Raw genomic sequence first — 21,107 nt, 5'->3', positions numbered from 1 at the left:
AATACCATAAATTTAATTGGAGAGAAGTATTAGATATTCTTGCTGCCTTGAATTATTTGTAAAAAATAATAATGGCAGGAGAAAGAAAAATCTTTTTTAAAAAAATTCCTTCTATAGAACCCTTTAATTGATATATGGATCATAAATCCAGAACAACTAAATTTCTAAAATACTAGGTTAGAAACCAGGAGACTGAGGCCTTAGGTATGTCTATACTGTGTATGGAGATAAATATGGATAGAAGAGAGAGAGAGAGAGAGAGAGACAGACAGACAGACAGAGAGAGAGAGACAGAGAGAGAGAGAGAGAGAAAGGGGGGGAGAGAGAGAGAGGGAAAGAGAGAGAGAGAAATGAACATGGAGATAGACATACAGAGATATATGGATTTATATTGATATATATAATACATAGATATAGATATTTACAGTAGCATCTGTGGTGGGATGCTGCTGGTTTAACAACCAATTCAGTGATCATGCACATGCGCACGCACGCCTAACACGCGTTGCACACACGTGCACAGTTTTACAAATACTAACCTTCTGTGTTACCACTTGGGAGTAACACAGCTGAGTCAAGGCAATCCGCTCTGCCGTGCCAATCAGCTGAGAAGATAAAGGTAAGTAAAACACAGGGGCAGGTGGGTGGGCCGACCTGTTCGTTGGAGCTACCGGTTCTCCCAAACCGGTCTGAACCGGTAGAATCCCACCCCTGAGTAGCATTAACCACCAGGGTAAATCTTTTAAATCTTTAAAAAAAACACCATAAAACTCTAATAATAAAATGTTCCATTTTAAAGTCCAGTTTTCACCCAGTAGAGGGGAAATGGTCCTCATACATTGGGGGCAAGATGTTCCACAGGAGTGCATCATGATAGAGAAGGCTGTCCTCCAGAGCCCCAATAGGTGAAATTCCTTTGGAAATTGCAACTTCAACAGAACTTCTCCCTCAAACCCTACAAGAGGAGAAGATGCAGGCTTGGAATAACCAGGCCGTCAATCATGGGTGGGTTTCATTTTAGTTTTAGCTGTGGTTACTCTGAGATGATTTTACAAAGCACTCTGTTCTTGGCTGAAACCAAATGATTTTTGTTGTTGTTCTGTTTAATGCACAAACCCAGAAGCCATGCATATTAATATAACCTCAAGTCTTACACATTGGCAAAAAGAATCAGAACACAAAATACATGCTGAGTGGGCACGACCTTGTAGATGACCTTCACTCTGTCACGGACCTTGGAGTAGTCGTATCATATGATCTAAGTGCCAAAGCCCACTGTAACAATATTGCCAAAAAGGCATTAAGAGTTGTAAACCTAATCTTGCATACTTCTTCTCCAGTAATGTCACACTACTAACCAGAGCATAGAAAACATTTGCTAGACCAGTTCTTTTTTTTTTTTTTTATAAAAAAGTTTTATTTTTACAATCATATCAAATAATTCATCCAATGTACAGCTATATACAATTAGTCGGGCCTGCCCAGTCACCACCCCCCTTTTTAACACTCTTCCCTCTTCTACCTTCTTTTACTTTCCAAACCTTCCTCTCCTTCTCTTATCTACCTCCTCTCCTCCCTCCACCCTCCACTCCTTCTCCCTCTTCTACCCCTCTTCCTTCCTCTTCTCCTCTTTCCTACCTCCTACTCTCTCTTTTTTCCCTCCCCACCGTTCTAAAATGGCAACTGGGCAGACCCAACCCTACATTAATTATATTTATACATCTTCAGTAATCCCTGTACATTAACCATCACTCCATCACTAGCCTCAACCCCCCAATTCCCCTCCCCCTTACCCACCACCCCCCACCCCGACTTCCCAGAACAAAATGCAGGGTATCAAAACTAACAATCATAATCTAAAATAATTCCTAAATTATAATCTCTAGTCTCTCCACACTTAGTCACACTCTAAATTCCCCTCTCCTTCAGAAATATATCTAATACAAATTATTCCTAAATTTACTCATATGCTATTTGATATTTTTTATCTGATACTTATTTTGAATATAATCAATCCACATTTTCCATTCTAAAATATATTTTTCTTGTATATAGTCTTTCAAGTAAGCAGAGATTTTGCCATTTCTGCCAGATTTGATACTTTAAGTGTCCATTCTTCAATTGTAGGTAATTCTTCTTTCTTCCAATATTGAGCAATCAAAAGTCTTGCGGCTGTTATTAAGTTCAAAATCAATTTAGTCTCTATAGCTGTACAATCCATAATTATTCCTAGTAAAAAGAACTGCGGGGTAAACTTAATCTTCTTTTTCAAAATATTCTGCATGATCCACCATACTTTAATCCAAAATGCTTTAACTTTTTTACAAGTCCACCATATATGATAATAAGTGGCATCTTCACAATCGCATCTCAAACATTTAGCCTGTACATTAGGATACATACATGACAATTTTTTGGGGTCTAAATGCCATCTATAAAACATCTTATAAAAATTTTCTCTCATATTTTGCGCTTGTGTAAATTTAACATTCCTCACCCAAATTCTTTCCCAAGTTTCCAACATTATTGGTTGCTGAAAATTTTGTGCCCACTTAATCATACAATCCTTAACCAATTCAGTCTCTGAGTCTATTTCTACTAATACATTATACAACCTCTTAATATGCTGTTGGCCTTGATCTCTCATTTGTTTTAACAAATTATCCTCAATTTGCTTAACACCTATTTTTTGATCTAATTTCCATCTAGCTTGTAATTGTCCATATTGGAACCATGTATAATTTTTCCCTTCTTCCCCCATCTTTTCTCTAGATTTTAATTGTAATTCCCCCTTTTCCATACAAAGAAGTTCTTTATAGGTAACTACCTCCATCTTTTGATATATATTTATATTTTCTATCATGTGTCTCGGGATTGCCCATATTGGAATCTTTCCATCTAATTATATTGATATTTCCTCCAAACCCTCAATAATGCATTTCTAATTATATTATTTTTAAATATTTTATCTACTTTCTTATCATATAATAAATAGGCATGCCACCCATATAACAAACCATAACCTTCTATATTCAAAACTCTTTCCTCAGTTAAATTAATCCAATCAGTAATTAATGATAAGACAACTGCTTCATAATACAATTTTAAATTAGGCATTTTAAGACCCCCCCTTTCCCTTATATCCTGCATTACTTTTAATTTTATTCTTGGTTTTTTGCCCATCCATACAAATTTACTAATCCCCTTTTGCCATTCCTGTAATTTAATATCATTCTTAAGCACCGGTATCATTTGAAACAAAAATAAAAACCTGGGCAAAACATTCATTTTTATAGCCGCTATTCTTCCCAGCAAAGATAGTTGTAACTTCTTCCAACTCTCCATTTCTTTCCATACCTTCTGCCACAATACCTCATAATTATTTTTGTATAATTTAACATTTGAAGCTGTAATATATATTCCTAAATATTTAACCTTTTTAACGATTTCAAAACCTGAAGTTCTTTCTAACTCTTCTTTTTGTTGTATATTCATATTTTTAGTTATCATCTTTGTCTTTTGCTGATTCACCTTAAATCCAGATACTTTACCATACTGACCAATTATATCTTTTAAACCAGTTACTGAGTATATTGGTTGAGATACAGTAACAACCAGGTCATCTGCAAAAGCTCTTAATCTATAATCTTGATGTTTAACTCTAATTCCCTTTATTCGATCGGAACCACGTATTTTATTCAGAAGAATTTCTAAAGTTAAAATAAAAGTAATGGCGACAAGCTACATCCCTGTCTCGTCCCTTTCCCAATTTTAAAAGTTTCTGTTAACCCACCATTTACTATTATTTGTGCTGTTTGCTTCTGATATATTGCTTTAATTGCATGAATAAAATAATCCCCAAATTGCATTTTTTCTATTACTTTAAACAAAAACTGCCAATCCAATCTATCAAAAGCTTTTTCAGCATCCAAAAAAAGGAATGCCGCTGATACTTGGTTGTTTCGTTCCAAATATTCAAGTAAATTTACGATTTGCCTCACATTATATCTCATCTGCCTACCCTTAATAAATCCTGACTGATCATTATGAATTATTTGATTCATCACTGGCATTAATCTATTAGCAAGTATCTTGGTAAATATCTTGTAATCAGTATTTAAAAGTGATATAGGCCTATAATTCTCTGCTTTAATACCATCTCGATCTTCCTTCGGTATTAACGAAATAAAGGCTGTCCTCCATGAAGGGGGAACATCTCCTCCCATTTGAATTTTATTAAATAACTCTTTAAGTGGTTCAACCATCTCATTTTGTAAATTTTTATAATAAACAGCTGTTAAACCATCTGTTCCTGGTGCTTTACCGATTTTAAGTTGTTTAATTGCTAACAAAATTTCCTCTGAAGTAATTAATTGATTCAGTTCTTCTCTTTGGTTTTCTGTAAGCTCACAAATATTTTGTTGTTGTAAATATCTTTCTATCTCTGTATCATCAATCATATCCCTAGAATATAACTTACTATAATACTCTAAAAATGCTTTTTTAATCAAGTTCTTTTGATAAACTTCCTTACCCCTATATTCTATTTTATCAATCGTTCGTGATTTCTGTTTTTTCCTTATTAAATAGGCAAGCCATCTTCCTGGCTTATTGGCATTATTAAACATATTATGTTTTACATATTGTAAATTAATTGCTACTTGATCTGCCATCAACATATTAAACTGACCTCTTAATATATTTATTGATTCTTTTATTTTACTATTTCCTGGGCTATTTATCAATAATTGTTCTTTCTTTTTAATTTCCTCTTCCAGTTCCTTTTTCTTTTTCTGCAATTTATTTTTGTATTTAATATTCATTTGTATAAGATTTCCTCTCATAAAAGCCTTGCTGGAGTCCCAAATCATCTCTATAGATGTCTCTTTTTTCATATTCATAATAAAAAATTCTTTCATTTGTTTTTTACATTCATTTACATTTTGTTCATATTTAAACAAATTCTCATTCAACCTCCATGATCTCCTAGCCTCCTTTTCCCGATCAAATTCAATCCAAACCGGACTATGATCAGATAGAGTTCTTGAACAAATCTTAGTCCTCTTCACTCTAGAAGACAAATCATTAGTAATCAAAATAAAATCAATCCTCGAAAATGATTGGTGCCTGTCAGAAAAGAAGGTAAAATCCCTCTCTTCTGTATTATGTTCTCTCCAAATATCTCTTAATTCCAAGTCCTCCATCATTTCAAAAAAAGCCTTTGGTAATTTCGCCCGGTTTGATATCTTCCTTAAACTTTTTTTGTCTTTTTGAGTATCCAACACACCATTCCAATCACCCATTAATATATATGATTTATAATCCCAAAATACTATTCTTTTATGTAAAAACTTGAAAAAAAATTCTTGTTGTTGATTCGGAGCATAAACTCCTATTAATAATGTCTTCTTTCCCTCCAACAAAAGTTCAATAGCAATGTATCTTCCTTGCTTATCTACCTCAATTAATTTTGCTAATATATCCTTCTTTATATATATAACTAAACCATTGTTTTTCTCCAAAGAGGAGGCAACAAAATGTACTCCCAGTTTTGAATTTATCAAATATTTCTGGTCTAAAGATCTAATATGTGTTTCTTGTAAACAGGTAATGTCATTTTTAAATTGTTTCAAATAGTGAAATACTTTCCTTCTCTTCTGCGGTGAATTCAAACCATTAACATTCCAAGATAATAGTTTAATTGTCATTATCGGCCAAAGGAAACTTTTGGAACACTAGCCGCAGATCACATTTTGCTTTAGGCCTTGCTCCTCTCACTGTTTCCGTTGTAGTAGTTGCCAGTTGTTGTTGTGCCTTCATCTCTTGTTCCTTGCGTTTAGCAGCAGCTCTTGTCAGCCTTTGTTCTTTTGAATCTGAACCCGTCGTAGGTATTTCCAACACTTGTAATAAATCTTCTTCCATCACAATCTGTTCTTGTACCTGCTTCACTTCTCTTTCCTTCACTTCAGTCTCCTTTCTTCTAGCTTCCAATGGAGGAAGACTTCCAACTTTTAATGCCTCAACATAAAATTCTCTCGCTTTTCCAACTGTATTGAGATGATGTACTTTCCCTGCATAATATACTATTATACCAGTTGGAATATCCCATCTATATTCAATCTGACGTTTTTTAAGTTCATTCACCAGGAAGGCAAATTCCTTCCTAGCCCTTAACACTTTAGGTGCACCTTCCTTTAATATTAAAATATCTTGACCAGCAATCTGAATCTTCTCCCCCTTATATGAGGCTTGCAAAATCTGATTTCTCACTGTTCTATTTGTAAAATAAATAACAACATCCCTTGGCAACTTTTTTTGCCTTGCTATCCAAGAATTCACACGATATATTTTATCAATTTGATAAGCCACATCTGCTGGACGAGCTGCTAATATCTCAGCAAATACTTCAGAAAAAATTTCCCTTAAATCCTCTTCTTTATTCTCTTTCAGACCACGAATTCTTAGAGCAAATTCCATATTTCTATATTGTATCAAAACTATTTCATCATCTGTTTTTTCCATTTTACTTTGAAATTCAGCCATTTTATTTTCTAATTTTGAATTATGTTGCTTAATTTCTTCAACCTCCTCTTCCAATAAAATCACATTTGTTGCCAAACTTTGTACTGCAATTACAAATCCTTCCTTAACTTCTTTATTTCCCACTTGAATTTCTGATATCTGCTCTTTCATTTCAGACATCTCATCAGTTATTACTTTAAATTTTTCTTGCATAAAGTCTTTTAAATTCTCTTGTACCGCCTCTAAGTTCAATGTTCTAGTCTCCACTGTATGAGCTGGAGAGGCACCAGCTGATGAGATTCCAGAGCCCTTTGTTACAGTAGACTTTAATTGTTTGGCTGCCATCTTCTATAAAATTATTTATTTATTTCCAACTTAATATTCAGTTTAAATCTTCTTAACCTCTGAGAAACACAGTCTTTTAAAGCAATATTTAAAAATCTCCCCTAGATTCTATCAGCAGGCAGCAAAGAGTTAAAGAGTTAAAGTAGCAAGTAACATGCAATTTACCGGCAGACGGCAAAGGCTAAGTATCACTTTCACTTTCCGCTCGTTAACTTGTTAACAATTCGCCTCCATTTTCTTGCTGTTTTCAAGCTTGTTACAAAGTAACGGGGAATTGGCTTGGCTACTTGCATAAAGTTCTCCCACTTTCGTTCTGTCCGGTATAATCCTTTATTATCCAAAATAAATCTCGGTGTTTGGTCGTGGTGATTGGTTCCGCCAAAGCAGAAAAATCCTCGGATCTGGAGCTCTTCGGGTTGCTGGAGGGAACTTAACCCTTCAAACCCCTTTTTTCTCAGGGGCTTTAGGGAAATTCAACCTCTGCCCTCAGCTCACCGTCTCTTCTTCTCCCGAAGAGAGGGTTTTTCGAACCGCTGGACAGCAGATTTAAGCTGTCCTAGCGATTCCACATAATCCAGAGGTTGGTGATCGTAAAGATCACCGCCATCACCTACGGTGCCAAACAGGAAGTCCTGCTAGACCAGTTCTTGAATACAGCTCATCTGTCTGGAACCCGCATTACATATCGGACATTAAAACAATTGAACGTGTCCAGAAATATTTCACAAGAAGAGTCCTCCACTCCTCTGCACACAACAAAATACCTTATGCCACCAGACTTGAAATTCTGGGCTTAGAAAACTTAAACTCGGTATGACCTAAGGGTAGCTCATAAAATTATCTGCTATAATGCCCTACCTATCAATGACTACTTCAACTTCAACGAGTTGCTAATGCTTTGAACACACTACCTGACTCTGTGGTCTCTTCTCAAAATCCCCAAAGCTTTAACCAAAAACTGTCTACTATTGACCTCACCCCATTCCTAAGAGGTCTGTAAGGGGCGTGCATAAGAGCACAAACGTGCCTACCATTCCTGTCCTATTGTTTTCTTTCATTATATCCAGTCAATATAGTTATTGCATACTTATGCTTATATATATATGCTTATATATTATATAGTTACTTTCATGCTTATGCTTATATATACTGTTGTGACAAAATAAATAAATAAATAAATAAATAAAATAAACATTATACGAGCACACAATAGATACAAACGTAAGGTAAACCGCACCAAACTCGACTGCAGAAAATATGACTTCAGCAACAGAGTGGTCAAGGCCTAGAATGCACTATCTGACTCTGTGGTTTCATCCTCAAACCCCCAAAATTTTAACCTAAAACTGGCTACTGTTGACCTCACCCCATTCCTAAGAGATTTGTAAGGGGCCTCCATAAGAGCACCAGCGTGCCTACTGTCCCTGTCCTAATGTTTCTTCTATTTCTATTTTATGTATCCAATCCATGCTTATACATATTACCTAACACGTTCTTGAGAAAGAAAGAAAAAGAAAGAAAGAAAGAAAGAAAGAAAGGGAGGGAGGGAGGGAGGAAGGAAGGAAGGAAGGAAGGAAGGAAGGAAGGAGAGAGAGAGAAAGAAAGAAAGAGAAAGAAAGAAAGAAAGAAAGAAAGAAGGAAGGAAGGAAGGAAAGAAAGAAAGAAAGAAAGTTGTTCATACTGTGACAGACCTGTATTGATTGTGTAGAAGAATAACATTTCTCAGAATTGTATGTGAAGCATTAAAAACAAGGTGGAAAAAAATCTTCTTTATTTCCTATTACAAATTCAGGGAAATTAAAAACCTTTCTTAAGTTGCAACAGAAACTTTTGTTTTTGCAGTAAGTAATTAAAGGCTTCTACCTTACTTTCCTACCCCTTTAAAGAAAACCATTGTTGATATGTGCTTAGAACTGAGCAACTTATTTTTTTTCTTCAGCATTTCCTTGAATCTCTGATTCAAAGTGGACAATTTCTCCCCTATAATTAACTGTTTAATTGTGTTTATTTCAACTTCCTCTCCTAACTGAACAACTTTAACCACCGGCACACCTGCAAATAATCTTTCATGTTTTCTGACTATTTTGCAAAGAGAATTAAGTAATCTTTCTATTCAGAAATAACAAGCATTAATATTTTTTTTAATTTCACCCATAATAATCTACTTAAAGAAGGCAGCTTCTGAGTCATCAATTCTCAAAGGAATTGCAATAAGTACACTGACAACCCTTCCTTCACTAAAAGCAAAATAATAAGAGCTGGGAAAAATACGGAGCTATTATAATCACTCCAGAATGATAATATCTGACCACTGATTCTATTCAATAAAAAAGAGCACTCTGGTTCCTTATACCAAACTGTCCAAGTTAAGGTAAAGGCCATGCTAAGACAGGCAAAATGACTTAAATAAGGAACAGCTTCATTCAGTATGATGGTCTTTGAAGCACTGGTCTTGGTCCTTTTCCCAAAAGTTGTGGGTAAGATTTCCAGTGCTAAATGCAGCATCGGCAAACCTCTCCCTCTACTTCACAAACAGTACCAGCCAGGGGACCTCATCCTTGTAGGCATTCTGTCTAAGATCTACATATTGTATGACATGATGGACTTCAGGAAAGCACCATCTAGTGATCTCTTTGATGGAATTCTGTAAGTTTTTAATACTCACTTGCAACGTTTTAGTAGATAGGAATCATAGATCTATTTGGCTGATCTTGGAAATCCTGGTTAATATTGGATGTGGTTTACTTAGAAATTCCAAGATAGATAACCAAGCAGAAAAGGGTGTTTTAGTGGTTAAAAAAGGGCTCTGAAAAAAGCATAGGTGATTTTTTTAAAAAAAATATGTCATGTTGGGAAAAAAATTAGCCAACCAACAAGTGCATAGATGCAGTCATCTGAAATTACCTTAAGTTCAACTCATATTCATCTACAGTATTTACACACATTTCTTTTTAATAATAAGAGCTAGAGAATTTTGGCTGGTGTTAATTTTAGTCCACTGAAAATGTAGAAAACTATTCACTAAATCTGCATTACTATTACTATTAGTCTTCTCATTGTTTCTATCACCCATCTCCTCCCACTTATGACTGTATGACTGTAACCTGTTGCTGTATCCTTACAATTTATATTGATTGTTTCCTAGTATGATTCAATTGCTTATTTGTACTCTATGATTATCATTAAGTGTTGTGCCTTATGATTCTTGACAAATGTATCTTCTCTTTTTATGTACACTGAGAGAATATGCACCAAAGACAAATTCCTTGTGTGTCCAATCACATTTGGCCAATAAAAAATTCTTTCTTTCTTTCTTTCTTTCTTTCTATCTATCTATCTATCTATCTATCTATCTATCTATCTATCTATCTATCTATCTATCTATCTATCTATCTAACAACTTCTTTTAATATAATGAGGAACTGAAGAATCTTTTAACAATTCATAATGGGGAATGATCACATTTCCTATGATTGAAAAGAAACCGCTCATGTTTTCCAATTATAATATATTTTATTTATTTTTTATTTATTTATTTTATTTTATTTATTTGTCACAACAGTATATATAAGTATAAGCATGAAATAACTATATGAATTCGATATAATCAAAGGGGACATTGGGACAGGAACAGAGGCACGCTGGTGCTCTTATGCACGCCCCTTACAGACCTCTTAGGAATGGGGTGAGGTCAATAGTAGATAGTTTTTGGTTAAAGCTTTGGGGATTTTGGGAATAGACTACAGAGTCAGGTAGTGCATTCCAGGCATTAACAACTCTGTTACTGAAGTCATATTTTCTGCAATCAAGATTGGACTGGTTCCCATTAAGCTTAAATCTATTGTGTGCTCGTGTATTGTTGCGACTGAAGCTGAAGTAGTCTTCGACAGGAAGGACATTGTAACAGATGATTCTATGAGTTAAACTCAGGCCATGTCGAAGGTGGCAGAGTTCTAAATTTTCTAAATCCAGTATTTCAAGTCTGGTGGCATAAGGTATTTTGTTGTAATCTGAGGAGTGGAGAACTATTCTTGTAAAATATTTCTGGACACGCTCAATTATATTAATGTCCGAAATGATATTAATTCACAGTCATGTCCCCTGAAGGAATCCTTTGTAATATATTGTACTGAAATATAATGCGTCTCACATTTGCAGTGAATGCTCCGTGAAAGATTATCTGATTCCCTTTTCAGAGTCATGACTCCCATCTATCAGCATTTCCTAGCTTTGGAATTTACAGTCAAGGAGATCAATGAAGATCCTCAGATTTTACCCAACCTCACCTTGGGATTTCACATCTATAACAGTTATTTTAGTGCAACTTGGACCTATCATGCTTCACTGAAACTGTTTTCTGCAGAAGACCAATTCGTTCCGAATTATAACTGTGACACTCAGAACAGAATAATAGCAGTTATTGGAGGTCCTACCTTTGAAATCTGCCTACACATAGCTACTATCCTGTCCCTTTATAAAGTACCACAGGTGCAGTGCTTATCTGTGCAAGTCAATCATTCACTGTTTTTAATGTACATGGATTTGAAATAAATACTACAATAAGTAAGCAATTATGTGTGAGTGACAAAGGTGAGCTTCACATTCTGTTCCCCCGGTTTGCCCAGCACTGGAAATGTGAGCGCACACACCATCCGCGGATGCATGTGGCGTCAAAATACATGGGAATTCACTTGCGTGCACCATCTACACATGTGTGCAGCATCAAAACCACAGCAATATAGGATGGGATTGCAGCTGGGTGGGTGAGCGGGTGGGCGGGCCCACCCGGTCGTTACTATCGGTTCGCCTGAACCAGTCTGAACCGGCTGAATACCACCTTTGGTGTGTGATTGTGTGTTTGTGCATATGTATCAGACGTATAAAAAGTCAACAGATGTCAAATCTTTTTATTGGTGAATATGCCCATGTCAACAGATGTTGCAAACCGACCCATGATAAGATTTGTAATAGCACTGTAGTGTGTTTGTTCGTCTATGGGTCTAGCTAGCTAGCTAGCTACAGAGGTTATCAGGGAATGCACAAAACTGTGTATATTAAATAATGGATTTTAAAAATCAAGGGCGGGCCTTGATTTCAATCCTAGCACTACTGCTTCCACTGCTTCTTGGGGAACAATAGAATTACCTCCGTGGCTCAGTGCTCTTCAATATCTTTTGGGTACCATTTATCTTCAGGTGATATTCTCTTTCTGTTGATAGGCTTCTGCAGCTGCTATGGGTTGTATGAGCATGCTAGACAATGTTGGAGAATGTTCTTCCGTAGCCTCTGCAGCCTTGGAAAATAGTGTGAAAGCATGTCATATTCGGAGAGTTCAAAGGTTATATGAGGGCATCTCCCATTCACACATGACCTCACCAGCTTCTGAAAATTTCATCAAAACAGAACATGCTTTCAAGAATAATTGTGTTAATGAGTGTTGATGTGTGAAGCCAAAATTTGTGGTGTGTCACTTTTGACATGCATGCTGTAGGTTCACCATCAATGAATAGGCACATATGGAAGAGCAGATGCATTTTTTTCTATGCCAGACCCTGTACAGTACCTGACTGTTCCCATGTGTAACACTGTTTTAGAAAGATTCCATACAGGGTATCAGGGTATTTTCATGAAAGATTAAAAGACACAAGAGTTTTAGATAGTGAAGGAAATAGTGTACCAATGAATCATACTTGTTCACACAGAATTTCCTGTGGTAGGGTGGATAATTTCAGAAGGAAACATTTTATTTACACTATATCCTAACTTTTATTTTTGTTGAAATTCACAACATTCACACTAGAATGGAAGAATTCTGCTTTAACACTTCCAGAACATAGAGCTAAAGGTTCCCCTTGCACATATGTACTAGTCATTCCCAATTCTAGGGGGTGGTGCTCATCTCCATTTCAAAGCCGAAGAGCCAGCACTGTCCGAAGACATCTCCATGGCCATGTGGCCGGCATGACTAAATGCACACGGAATGCTTTTACCTTCCCACCAAAGGTGGTCCCTATTTTTCTACTTGCATTTTTTACATGCTTTCGAACTGCTAGGTTGGCAGAAGCTGGGAGCTCACCCCATTATGCGGCACTAGGGATTCAAACCGCTGAACTGCTGACCTTTTGATCGACAAGCTCACAGTCTTAGCCACTAAGCCACCACATCCCTTCCCTTTCCAGAAAATATGTTCCAGAACATAGCTACATAGAAATTGGAAATGGGAATAGGAGATTATTCTGGAAAATCAGGCACACTGCAGGCAAATATTTGTAAATGACATTTTTTTCCTTTTCCCTTATTTCTGTCTTTCTTTGATAAGCTTACTTATGGTTCAGCTCCAGAGATAAATTCACAAACTCATCAGGTCCTCACCCAACGGATGTTTCCAAATGTGGACTACCAATACAATGGAATTCTCCAATTGCTACAGCATTTCAAGTGGACGTGGATAGGGGCACTATATACTCATAATGAGAATGGTGAAAAATTTATACATGATATTGTGCCTATGTTTTCCCAGAGAGGGATATGCTTTGCATTTATTGCAAAGTTCCCTGCAATGACTTATTTCAACAGCTTTGACGAATTGATAGGCGACGCGGTTGAAACATATAAAGCGGTGATGACCAGCACAGCGAATGTAGTGATCGTTCATGGTGAAATGGATGATATGATTCTTTTGAGATTTTTTCCATTTATATCCCAATTGGAAAAAATGCCAGAATGGAGAAAAAACAGAGTGTGGGTTTTAATGGCCCAGATGGAATTCACATCACTTCCTTTGTTAAAGACTGTAAAAATTGACTTCCTGCACGGTGCTTTATCTTTTGCAATTAATTCAGAGGAAGTCTTGGGATTTCAGGAATTTCTTCAGACCAAAAACCCCACCTTGGCAAAAAAAGATAGCTTTATTAAGGTCTTCTGGGAAAATGCATTTGAATGCTCGTTTCCTAACTCCTTGGCAGCTGAGGAAGACAGGGTCACCTGTACTGGACAAGAGAAACTGGAGGCTCTTCCTACATCTATATTTGAAATGCGTATGACCAGTCAGAGTTACAATGTCTACAATGCAGTCTATGTGGTGGCACATGCTTTGGGTGATCTCTTTGTATCTGTACTGAATTACAGAGCAGGGAAGCATGTAACTGAATTGAACCTCAGGAAGCAAAAACTATGGGAGGTAATGGCCTGATTAACTAAAATGTATGGGATTTGCCACTTTGGCAAAGAAAATTTACTGTAGACACAACTCATTCTGTCAACTGTGGTTAGCATCTAAGGGTCAACGATCTACAAATATGAAATTATTGTCTAGACTTTACTATATTTTACTATATCATGCAAAGTGGTGTTCAATGATCCGAAAAACAGACTGTGCACCTGCAGGAATATGCTAGGAAGGAGAAGAAGAAGATTACTCTGTAGTGTTCCTTGCTCCTTGGAACATAGGTGGATTAGATCACAGATTTACCGAAGAAAGCATTACGAAAAAAATGTGACTTAATTTGCTTTAAAAGATGTGTAGAATTATGTTGTACAGTTGCCATTTTTAGTTTTTCACACTAAATAGTGCTATTTTTCCCCCTAAGAACTTTGCCCAAAAGACCTTCTTTATAGTGGTGGGATTCAAATAATTTAACAACCGGTTCTCTGCCTTAATGACCAGCTGGGAAGGCATGGCTTGGTGGTCATGTGACCATGTGGGTGTGGCCAACTCAACGTCACTCATATTGATGGGCGCTTCGCCTTAGCTGTTACAATGTAATAAGGGTTAATCAGAGAGGCAGTTTCTGTAAGCAGGGCAATAAAGATTAGGCTAGAAACAACACCAGAATGTTTCCTTCCTGCCTTCCTTACAGGATTAGCCCTGTAAAGTGGGGGAAAAAAACCAAAATAAGATTTCTTCCAACAACTGGTTCTCTGAACTGCTTAGAAAGTTAACAACTGATTCTCCTGAATAGGTGCGAACTGGCTGAATCCCACCACTGCTTTTTTAGCTGTTCAACACAAGGTAAAAAAAAACAAACCCAACTATGTATTCATAGTTCCCCTCAAAATATCCTGGATATAATAGCATTTTATAAGAGCTATGGGAGTAATTCATGGGATTTTTTCCTCAAAACCTTTTATAAGAAATCAGCTCAGTTCTCCACATATGATAGCTACTCCTTTGCAGCTTACTACTTAAGAAAGGAAGACCATGCCCTAAGTTTTCTCTTCTTACACAACTCCATTATTCTTACCATATCATATAGCCATCCATCACCTTTAGGTATAAATCTTATTAATAAAAAAACAGTTAATCCTCAACAGTTTCCTAATTAGAATAGAATAGAATAACAGAGTTGGAATGGACCTTGGAGGTCTTCTAGTCCAACCCCTTGCTTAGGTAGGAAACCATTTCAGACAAATGGTTATCCAATCTCTTCTTGAAAACTTCCAGTGTTGGAGCATTCACAACTTCTGGAGACAAGTTGTTCCACTGATTAATTGTTCTAACTGTCAGGAAATTTCTCCTTAGTTCTAGGTTGTTTCTCTCTTTGATTAGTTTCCACCCATTGCTTCTTGTCCTACCCTCAGGTGCTTTGGAGAATAGCTTGACTCCCTCTTCTTTGTGGCAGCCCCTGAGATATTGGATCTCACATCATTCCTAGTCCTTCTTTTCATTAAACTAGATATACTCAATTTCAGCAACCATTCTTTATATGTTTTAGCCTGTAAAGCTAATTCTGACCCCAAGAACTCATACAAGATGCAAAATTTAGAGGGGGGGATTATTCTGTACAATTCTTTTTCCCATTTAATTATTGTAATGTTTTTTCAAGTGCAGTGTAAAACACGGCTCTTTTATTTAATTTATTTATATCTTTTAATTTCTATGTCTAGTTTTCAACATTTCCCTTTATATATGAAAGATAACCATAATCACATAATTCAGCATTAAGCAATAATACTTGTATGTTATCAACTTTTGGTCATATCAAAGAACCCCAAAGATTCATTCTCTATATATTTCAAAAAGAATTTTGTACAACTGTATAAATTCCTTGTCGCGAATTTCTCTTTTCACTTATTTTTCATTCAGCTCAACCACCTTATGAGAAGGATCTCATTCAACAATAGTGCAGGGGAAAAAGTTTCCTTCAACCAAAATGGAGAGTTAGAGACTGGATTTAATATTATAAACTGGATCACTTTTCCGAACCAGTCTTTCCAGAGGGTCAAAGTTGGAAGAATAGAACCCAGGACTCCCCAAAAAGAAATATTCTCCTCTTCCGAGAAATCTATTGTGTGGCCAAGGATATTTAACCAGGTAATGTCTAAATAAATTCCAAATGATAGTAGATAACAATTCCACTGGTGAAACCTCTCATTTTAACCTTTACAGAAAATAAAATTCCCCTTTTACAAATATGAAACCATCGGCTATCTTCCTCTTCCTTTTTTTAAAACCACTAAACATTAGGCAGACCATCCATAGCACTAGAAAACATAATGTTAAAAATGTAAAGGTCCAATTTCCTGAAGTAGCTAAGGTGCTGACCTAGAAACTGGGTGACAGTAAATTCTAGTCCCTCCTTATGCATGAAAGTTATCTCAGTGACTTTGAACCAGTCAATCTATCGAAGCACAGCCCACCTCATAGTGTTGCTATTGAGAAAAACAGAAAGTAGGAGCATTATATATGCCACCTTGAGTTATAAAATAATCAAAATATAATCAAAACAATAAATATTTGGTAAATATTGAGGTACAATATTGTCAAAAACATTTTCTTATTTCAATTATGAACAGACCCAGCCACTTTCACAGTGCAATAACAAATGCCCTTTGGGCTACAGTAAGAGCAAGTTAGAAGGGAAGCCATTTTGCTGCTATGATTGCCTTCGATGTCCAGAAGGAAAGATTGCAAACCAACAAGGTAAGAATTGTACTTATAACTGACCTAATTTTCATTTAAGGATCCATGTCCCCAATCACAATGGACATCAAAGTCTACCTTCAATCTCTTTTTAGTTTCCACGTTTGCATGTCCATTACCTCCATTTCTGTTTGTTTGAATTATTTCTTTTAAACTCCAAGAACATATTTTGTAGACATATTTAATTATTTATTTCATTTATTTTTATTTATTTGTCAAAATACGTATAAGATAACAGGACCTCTGACTGAATCTTTGAGTGACGATATACACTGAAATATTCATGAAACTTCACAGGATAACTTTTTTCTTCAAATGACATGTAGATAGGTCCAGGAAAAATGTTCAGGATTAGTAATAATTGACCAATGTTTTAAGGTAAAGGTAAAGGTTCCCCTTGCACATATGTGCTAGTCATTGCCGACTCTAGGGGGTGGTGCTCATCTCCATTTCAAAGCCGAAGAGCCAGCGCTGTCTGAAGACGTCTCCGTGGTCATGTGGCCGGCATGACTCAACACCAAAGGCGCATGGAACGCTGTTACCTTCCCACCAAAGGTGGTCCCTATTTTTTTCTACTTGCATTTTTACGTGCTTTCGAAACTGCTAGGTTGGCAGAAGCTGGGACAAGTAATGGGAGCTGACCCCATTACACGGCAGCACTAGGGATTCGAACTGCTGAGCTGCCGACCTTTTGATCGACAAGCTCAACGTCCTAGCCCCTGAGCCACCGTGTCCCTTGTTTTAGACATATGTTTTATGTCTAAAATAATGTTATAATAAAATAATGATAATGTTTTAGACATATCTAAAATTATGAAAACCAAGGAAATAACCTAAAGAAAGGGTAAAATAGATACATAATGTAAAAAAAAAAGGAGTGCTGTGATGAAAAACAAATTTAATTCCTTATAAGTACAATGCTCTCTATCTTCTTTTGTACAAGAGTGAGCCATTTTTGATCACAGAATGTGTTTTTTTTGTTTGTTTGTTTACATTTATACCCCGCCCTTCTCCGAAGACTCAGGGCGGCTTACAATGTATAAGGCAATAGTCTCATTCTATTTGTATATTTTTTACAAAGTCAACTTATTGCCTCCCCAACAATCTGGGTCCTCATTTTACCTACCTTATAAAGGGTGGAAGGCTGAGTCAACCTTGGGCCGGGCTCGAACCTGCAGTAATTGCAGGCTTTGTGTTCTAATAACAGGCTTCTCTATTGCCTGAGCTATCCCGGCCCTGGGTTAGAAATATAGTTAAGAAGTATTGTACCTGTTTGGTTTCTTTTCAGTTTTGAGCTACGAAGCTGAATTCTAGGCATTATATATTCCACCTTAATTATTTTCAAAACAATTTTTGGACTAACTGATTTGTAATCTTCTACTTTGTTGTCTAGACATGGATGACTGTTTTCAATGTCCAGATGATGAGTACCCTAATAAGAAGCAGGATTTGTGCCTCCCCAAAGTTATAACATTCTTGAAGTATGAAGAATCTTTAGGGATGGTTTTAGCCAGTTCTGCTCTTTTCTTTTCTTTGATCACAGTTGGAGTCTTTTGGATCTTTATTAAGCATCAGGACACTGCCATTGTCAAAGCCAACAACCGAAATATCACATATGTTCTCCTTCTTTCTCTTCTGTTGTCTTTTCTTTGTACTTTGTTATTTCTCGGAAAACCTCACAAGGTGTCATGTCTCCTTCGTCAAACTGCCTTTGGCATCATCTATTCAGTTGCCATTTCTTGTGTTTTGGCCAAAACGACCATTGTGGTTCTGGCTTTTATGGCCACCAAACCAGGGTCCAAGATGACCAAATGGGTGGGGAGAAAGCTAGCTATGTCTATAGTATTTTGCTGCTCCTTTATTCAAAGTAATATTTGTATTCTATGGCTGATCATCTCTCCTCCATTCCCAGATGTTGACAAAAATTCCATGTCAGAAGAAATAATCTTAGAATGTAATGAAGGATCAGTCTTCATGTTCTACTGTGTCTTGGGCTTTATGAGCTTCCTTGCCATTATCAGCTTCATGGTGGCCTTCCTAGCAAGGAAATTGCCCGATAGTTTCAATGAAGCCAAGTTTATCACCTTCAGCATGTTGGTCTTCTGCAGTGTCTGGTTGTCCTTTATTCCAACGTACTTGAGCACAAAAGGGAAATATATGGTTGCTGTGGAGATCTTCTCCATTATAGCCTCTAGTGGGGGGTTATTAATTTGTATCTTTTCTCCCAAATGCTATATTATCATTCTAAGGCCTGATCTGAACAACAAAGGACTTTTAAAAAAATAAGACAACAGATTAATACAAAATGGGGTGATGCCAAGAAAACAGAATCTTTCAAAGGCCAAAATTCTATGTCCATGTATTTAATATAAGCCCTTAAGGATATACGTACTATTCAATATTATTGAATATAGTATTCAATATCGTTTTTTTTAAAAGTATTGCAGTTCATTTACAATTAATATATTTAATTGGAATCAGTAGGGCATCGTCTTGATTATTTTTTCTATCCATGGCTAAAACTTAAAATATAAATTATGTTTAATACTTTCTGCTCACTGAAGTAAAAAGCATCATCACTGAAATAGGTGATGGAGAAGTAATTATCTCAACATTCAAAAGCTATATTGATACTTGAATTTTTATCTTTTTAGTTTTTTAAAGGATATTAAGAATGCCTCTTAGGAAAACCAAGAAGATCTTGAAATAATTGTTTGGATGTGTTTTAACCAAGTCTAATAATGTAACAAATGAAAAGGTGAAATAGATTGCAGTAGAAACTATTTATGCAGTAGAAACTAATGTTAAAGTTAGCATGCATGTTAAACTTGTTTTCATATGTGTTACAAGCTAGCAGTTTCAAATGTTGCACCTCCAGCAATAAAAGAAACTCAAACAGGTCATCAAATAAATAAAGGGGAAAAGGCACATGGAAAAAAAAAGTAGAAAAGCAGAAATCACATTTCCGAGGAAAATCGTATCTTTCAACTGGAAAAATCATTGCATTAGAGTACTTCATTTATGAATATTTGGGCCACTTAACAATTTCTATACTGATGAAAAATTAGGAACAGTGTAATTAATCTGCACTACTCTGACAGCAGATCTGTGTTCCTTCAACAATAATTTGATTTCCAAATCAGTCTGTAATTATAAAACTTACCAACCCTCTAACTCACCGTAGCTCATATTATGAAAAATTGTCTCATATGAACAGAACTTCACAGCAATTGTTTTTTTAATTTGCATTTATATCCCGCCCTTCTCCGAAGACTCAGGGTGGCTTACACTATGTTAGCAATAGTCTTCATCCTATTTGTATATTTATATACAAAGTCAACTTATTGCCCCCAACAATCTGGATCCTCATTTTACCTACCTTATAAAGGATGGAAGGCTGAGTCAACCTTGGGCCTGGTGGGACTTGAACCTGCAGTAATTGCAGGCAGCTGTGTTAATAACAGACTGTCTTACCAGTCTGAGCCACAGAGGCTCAGTGAAGCCTCTGCAGTGAAGTTGATATGAAAAAAAAGAAACTTGGCAGAGCAGAAGTGAAGTATTTTGGAAGTGGATAACAGCTACATCATCTATTTCTTGGGATTCCAACAGGAAAATTATTTATCAAGAAAATTAATACGACCATCCAACTCACTCTCAGACTCCAGGCAGATTACAAAAATAAAACTCCAATACAAAACCAACTACCTTCATCCCCCTGGAGACAGCATCAGACCATTCACTTGATGGGATCCATATCACTATGAGATCCCCTGACCCATTGGCAGATCTATGTCTTCAGGGCCTTGAAAAAGAGTATCAAAACGGGAGCCAATCTTATCTTTATGGAGATGACGTTCCATGGGGAGGGAGCCACTACATAGAAGGGCCACCTTCTTGATCCCACAAATTGGATTTCCTTAGAAGAGGATACCATATCATTCCCTGCCTCCCCACCCTGTTGGATCATGTAGATATGACTTGAAAAAAATGATGCTTCAAAAAACATGGTCTCTAGCCATATAGTTCAGGGCTTTGAGGGTGAAAACCAATACCTTGAATTGGACCCAAAACCAGATCAGCAGCCAACGCAGCTCTTGCAGGAGAGGTGACACATATGAAATATAGGCTTCAACAAAACCATGCAGGCCATTGTATTTTAAACCAGTTGAAACTTCTGGATTCATTCCCAAGGCAATCCCACGTACAGACCATTGCAATTTTTTTTTTTACATTTATATCCCGCCCTTCTCCGAAGACTCAGGGTGGCTTACACTATGTTAGCAATAGTCTTCATTCTATTTTGTATATTTATATACAA

At 36.4% G+C, this 21,107-nt stretch overlaps 1 protein-coding gene across 1 annotated transcript; it reads left to right on the top strand.

The window, feature by feature from the left end:
• Positions 1–13,246: 13,246 nt before the first annotated feature.
• LOC131198838 (vomeronasal type-2 receptor 26-like) lies at positions 13,247–19,075 on the top strand. The gene is made up of 5 exons (XM_058183963.1): positions 13,247–14,008; positions 15,311–15,340; positions 15,953–16,180; positions 16,663–16,789; positions 18,183–19,075. Exons 1-5 carry the CDS (start codon positions 13,247–13,249, stop codon positions 19,073–19,075), a joined length of 2,040 nt encoding a protein of 679 aa, XP_058039946.1.
• The last annotated feature ends 2,032 nt before the right edge of the window (positions 19,076–21,107 follow it).

This window comes from Ahaetulla prasina, chromosome 4 (assembly GCF_028640845.1).
Source record: "Ahaetulla prasina isolate Xishuangbanna chromosome 4, ASM2864084v1, whole genome shotgun sequence".
NCBI classification, from domain to species: Eukaryota; Metazoa; Chordata; class Lepidosauria; order Squamata; family Colubridae; genus Ahaetulla; species Ahaetulla prasina.
Note: the sequence above shows the minus strand (reverse complement) of the source record. Positions and strands in the feature narration are given on the sequence as shown.

What these genes read in the sequence shown, in the direction of transcription:
- LOC131198838 (XM_058183963.1), top strand. Translation starts at nt 13,247, where the DNA reads ATGTTTCCAAATGTGGACTACCAATACAATGGAATTCTCCAATTGCTA. An exon ending in ATTACAGAGCAGGGAAGCAT is followed by an intron (nt 14,009 to 15,310) that starts GTAACTGAATTG and finishes GAAAACTTCCAG; the next exon opens with TGTTGGAGCATTCACAACTT. An exon ending in AAAGATTGCAAACCAACAAG is followed by an intron (nt 16,790 to 18,182) that starts GTAAGAATTGTA and finishes TTTGTTGTCTAG; the next exon opens with ACATGGATGACTGTTTTCAA.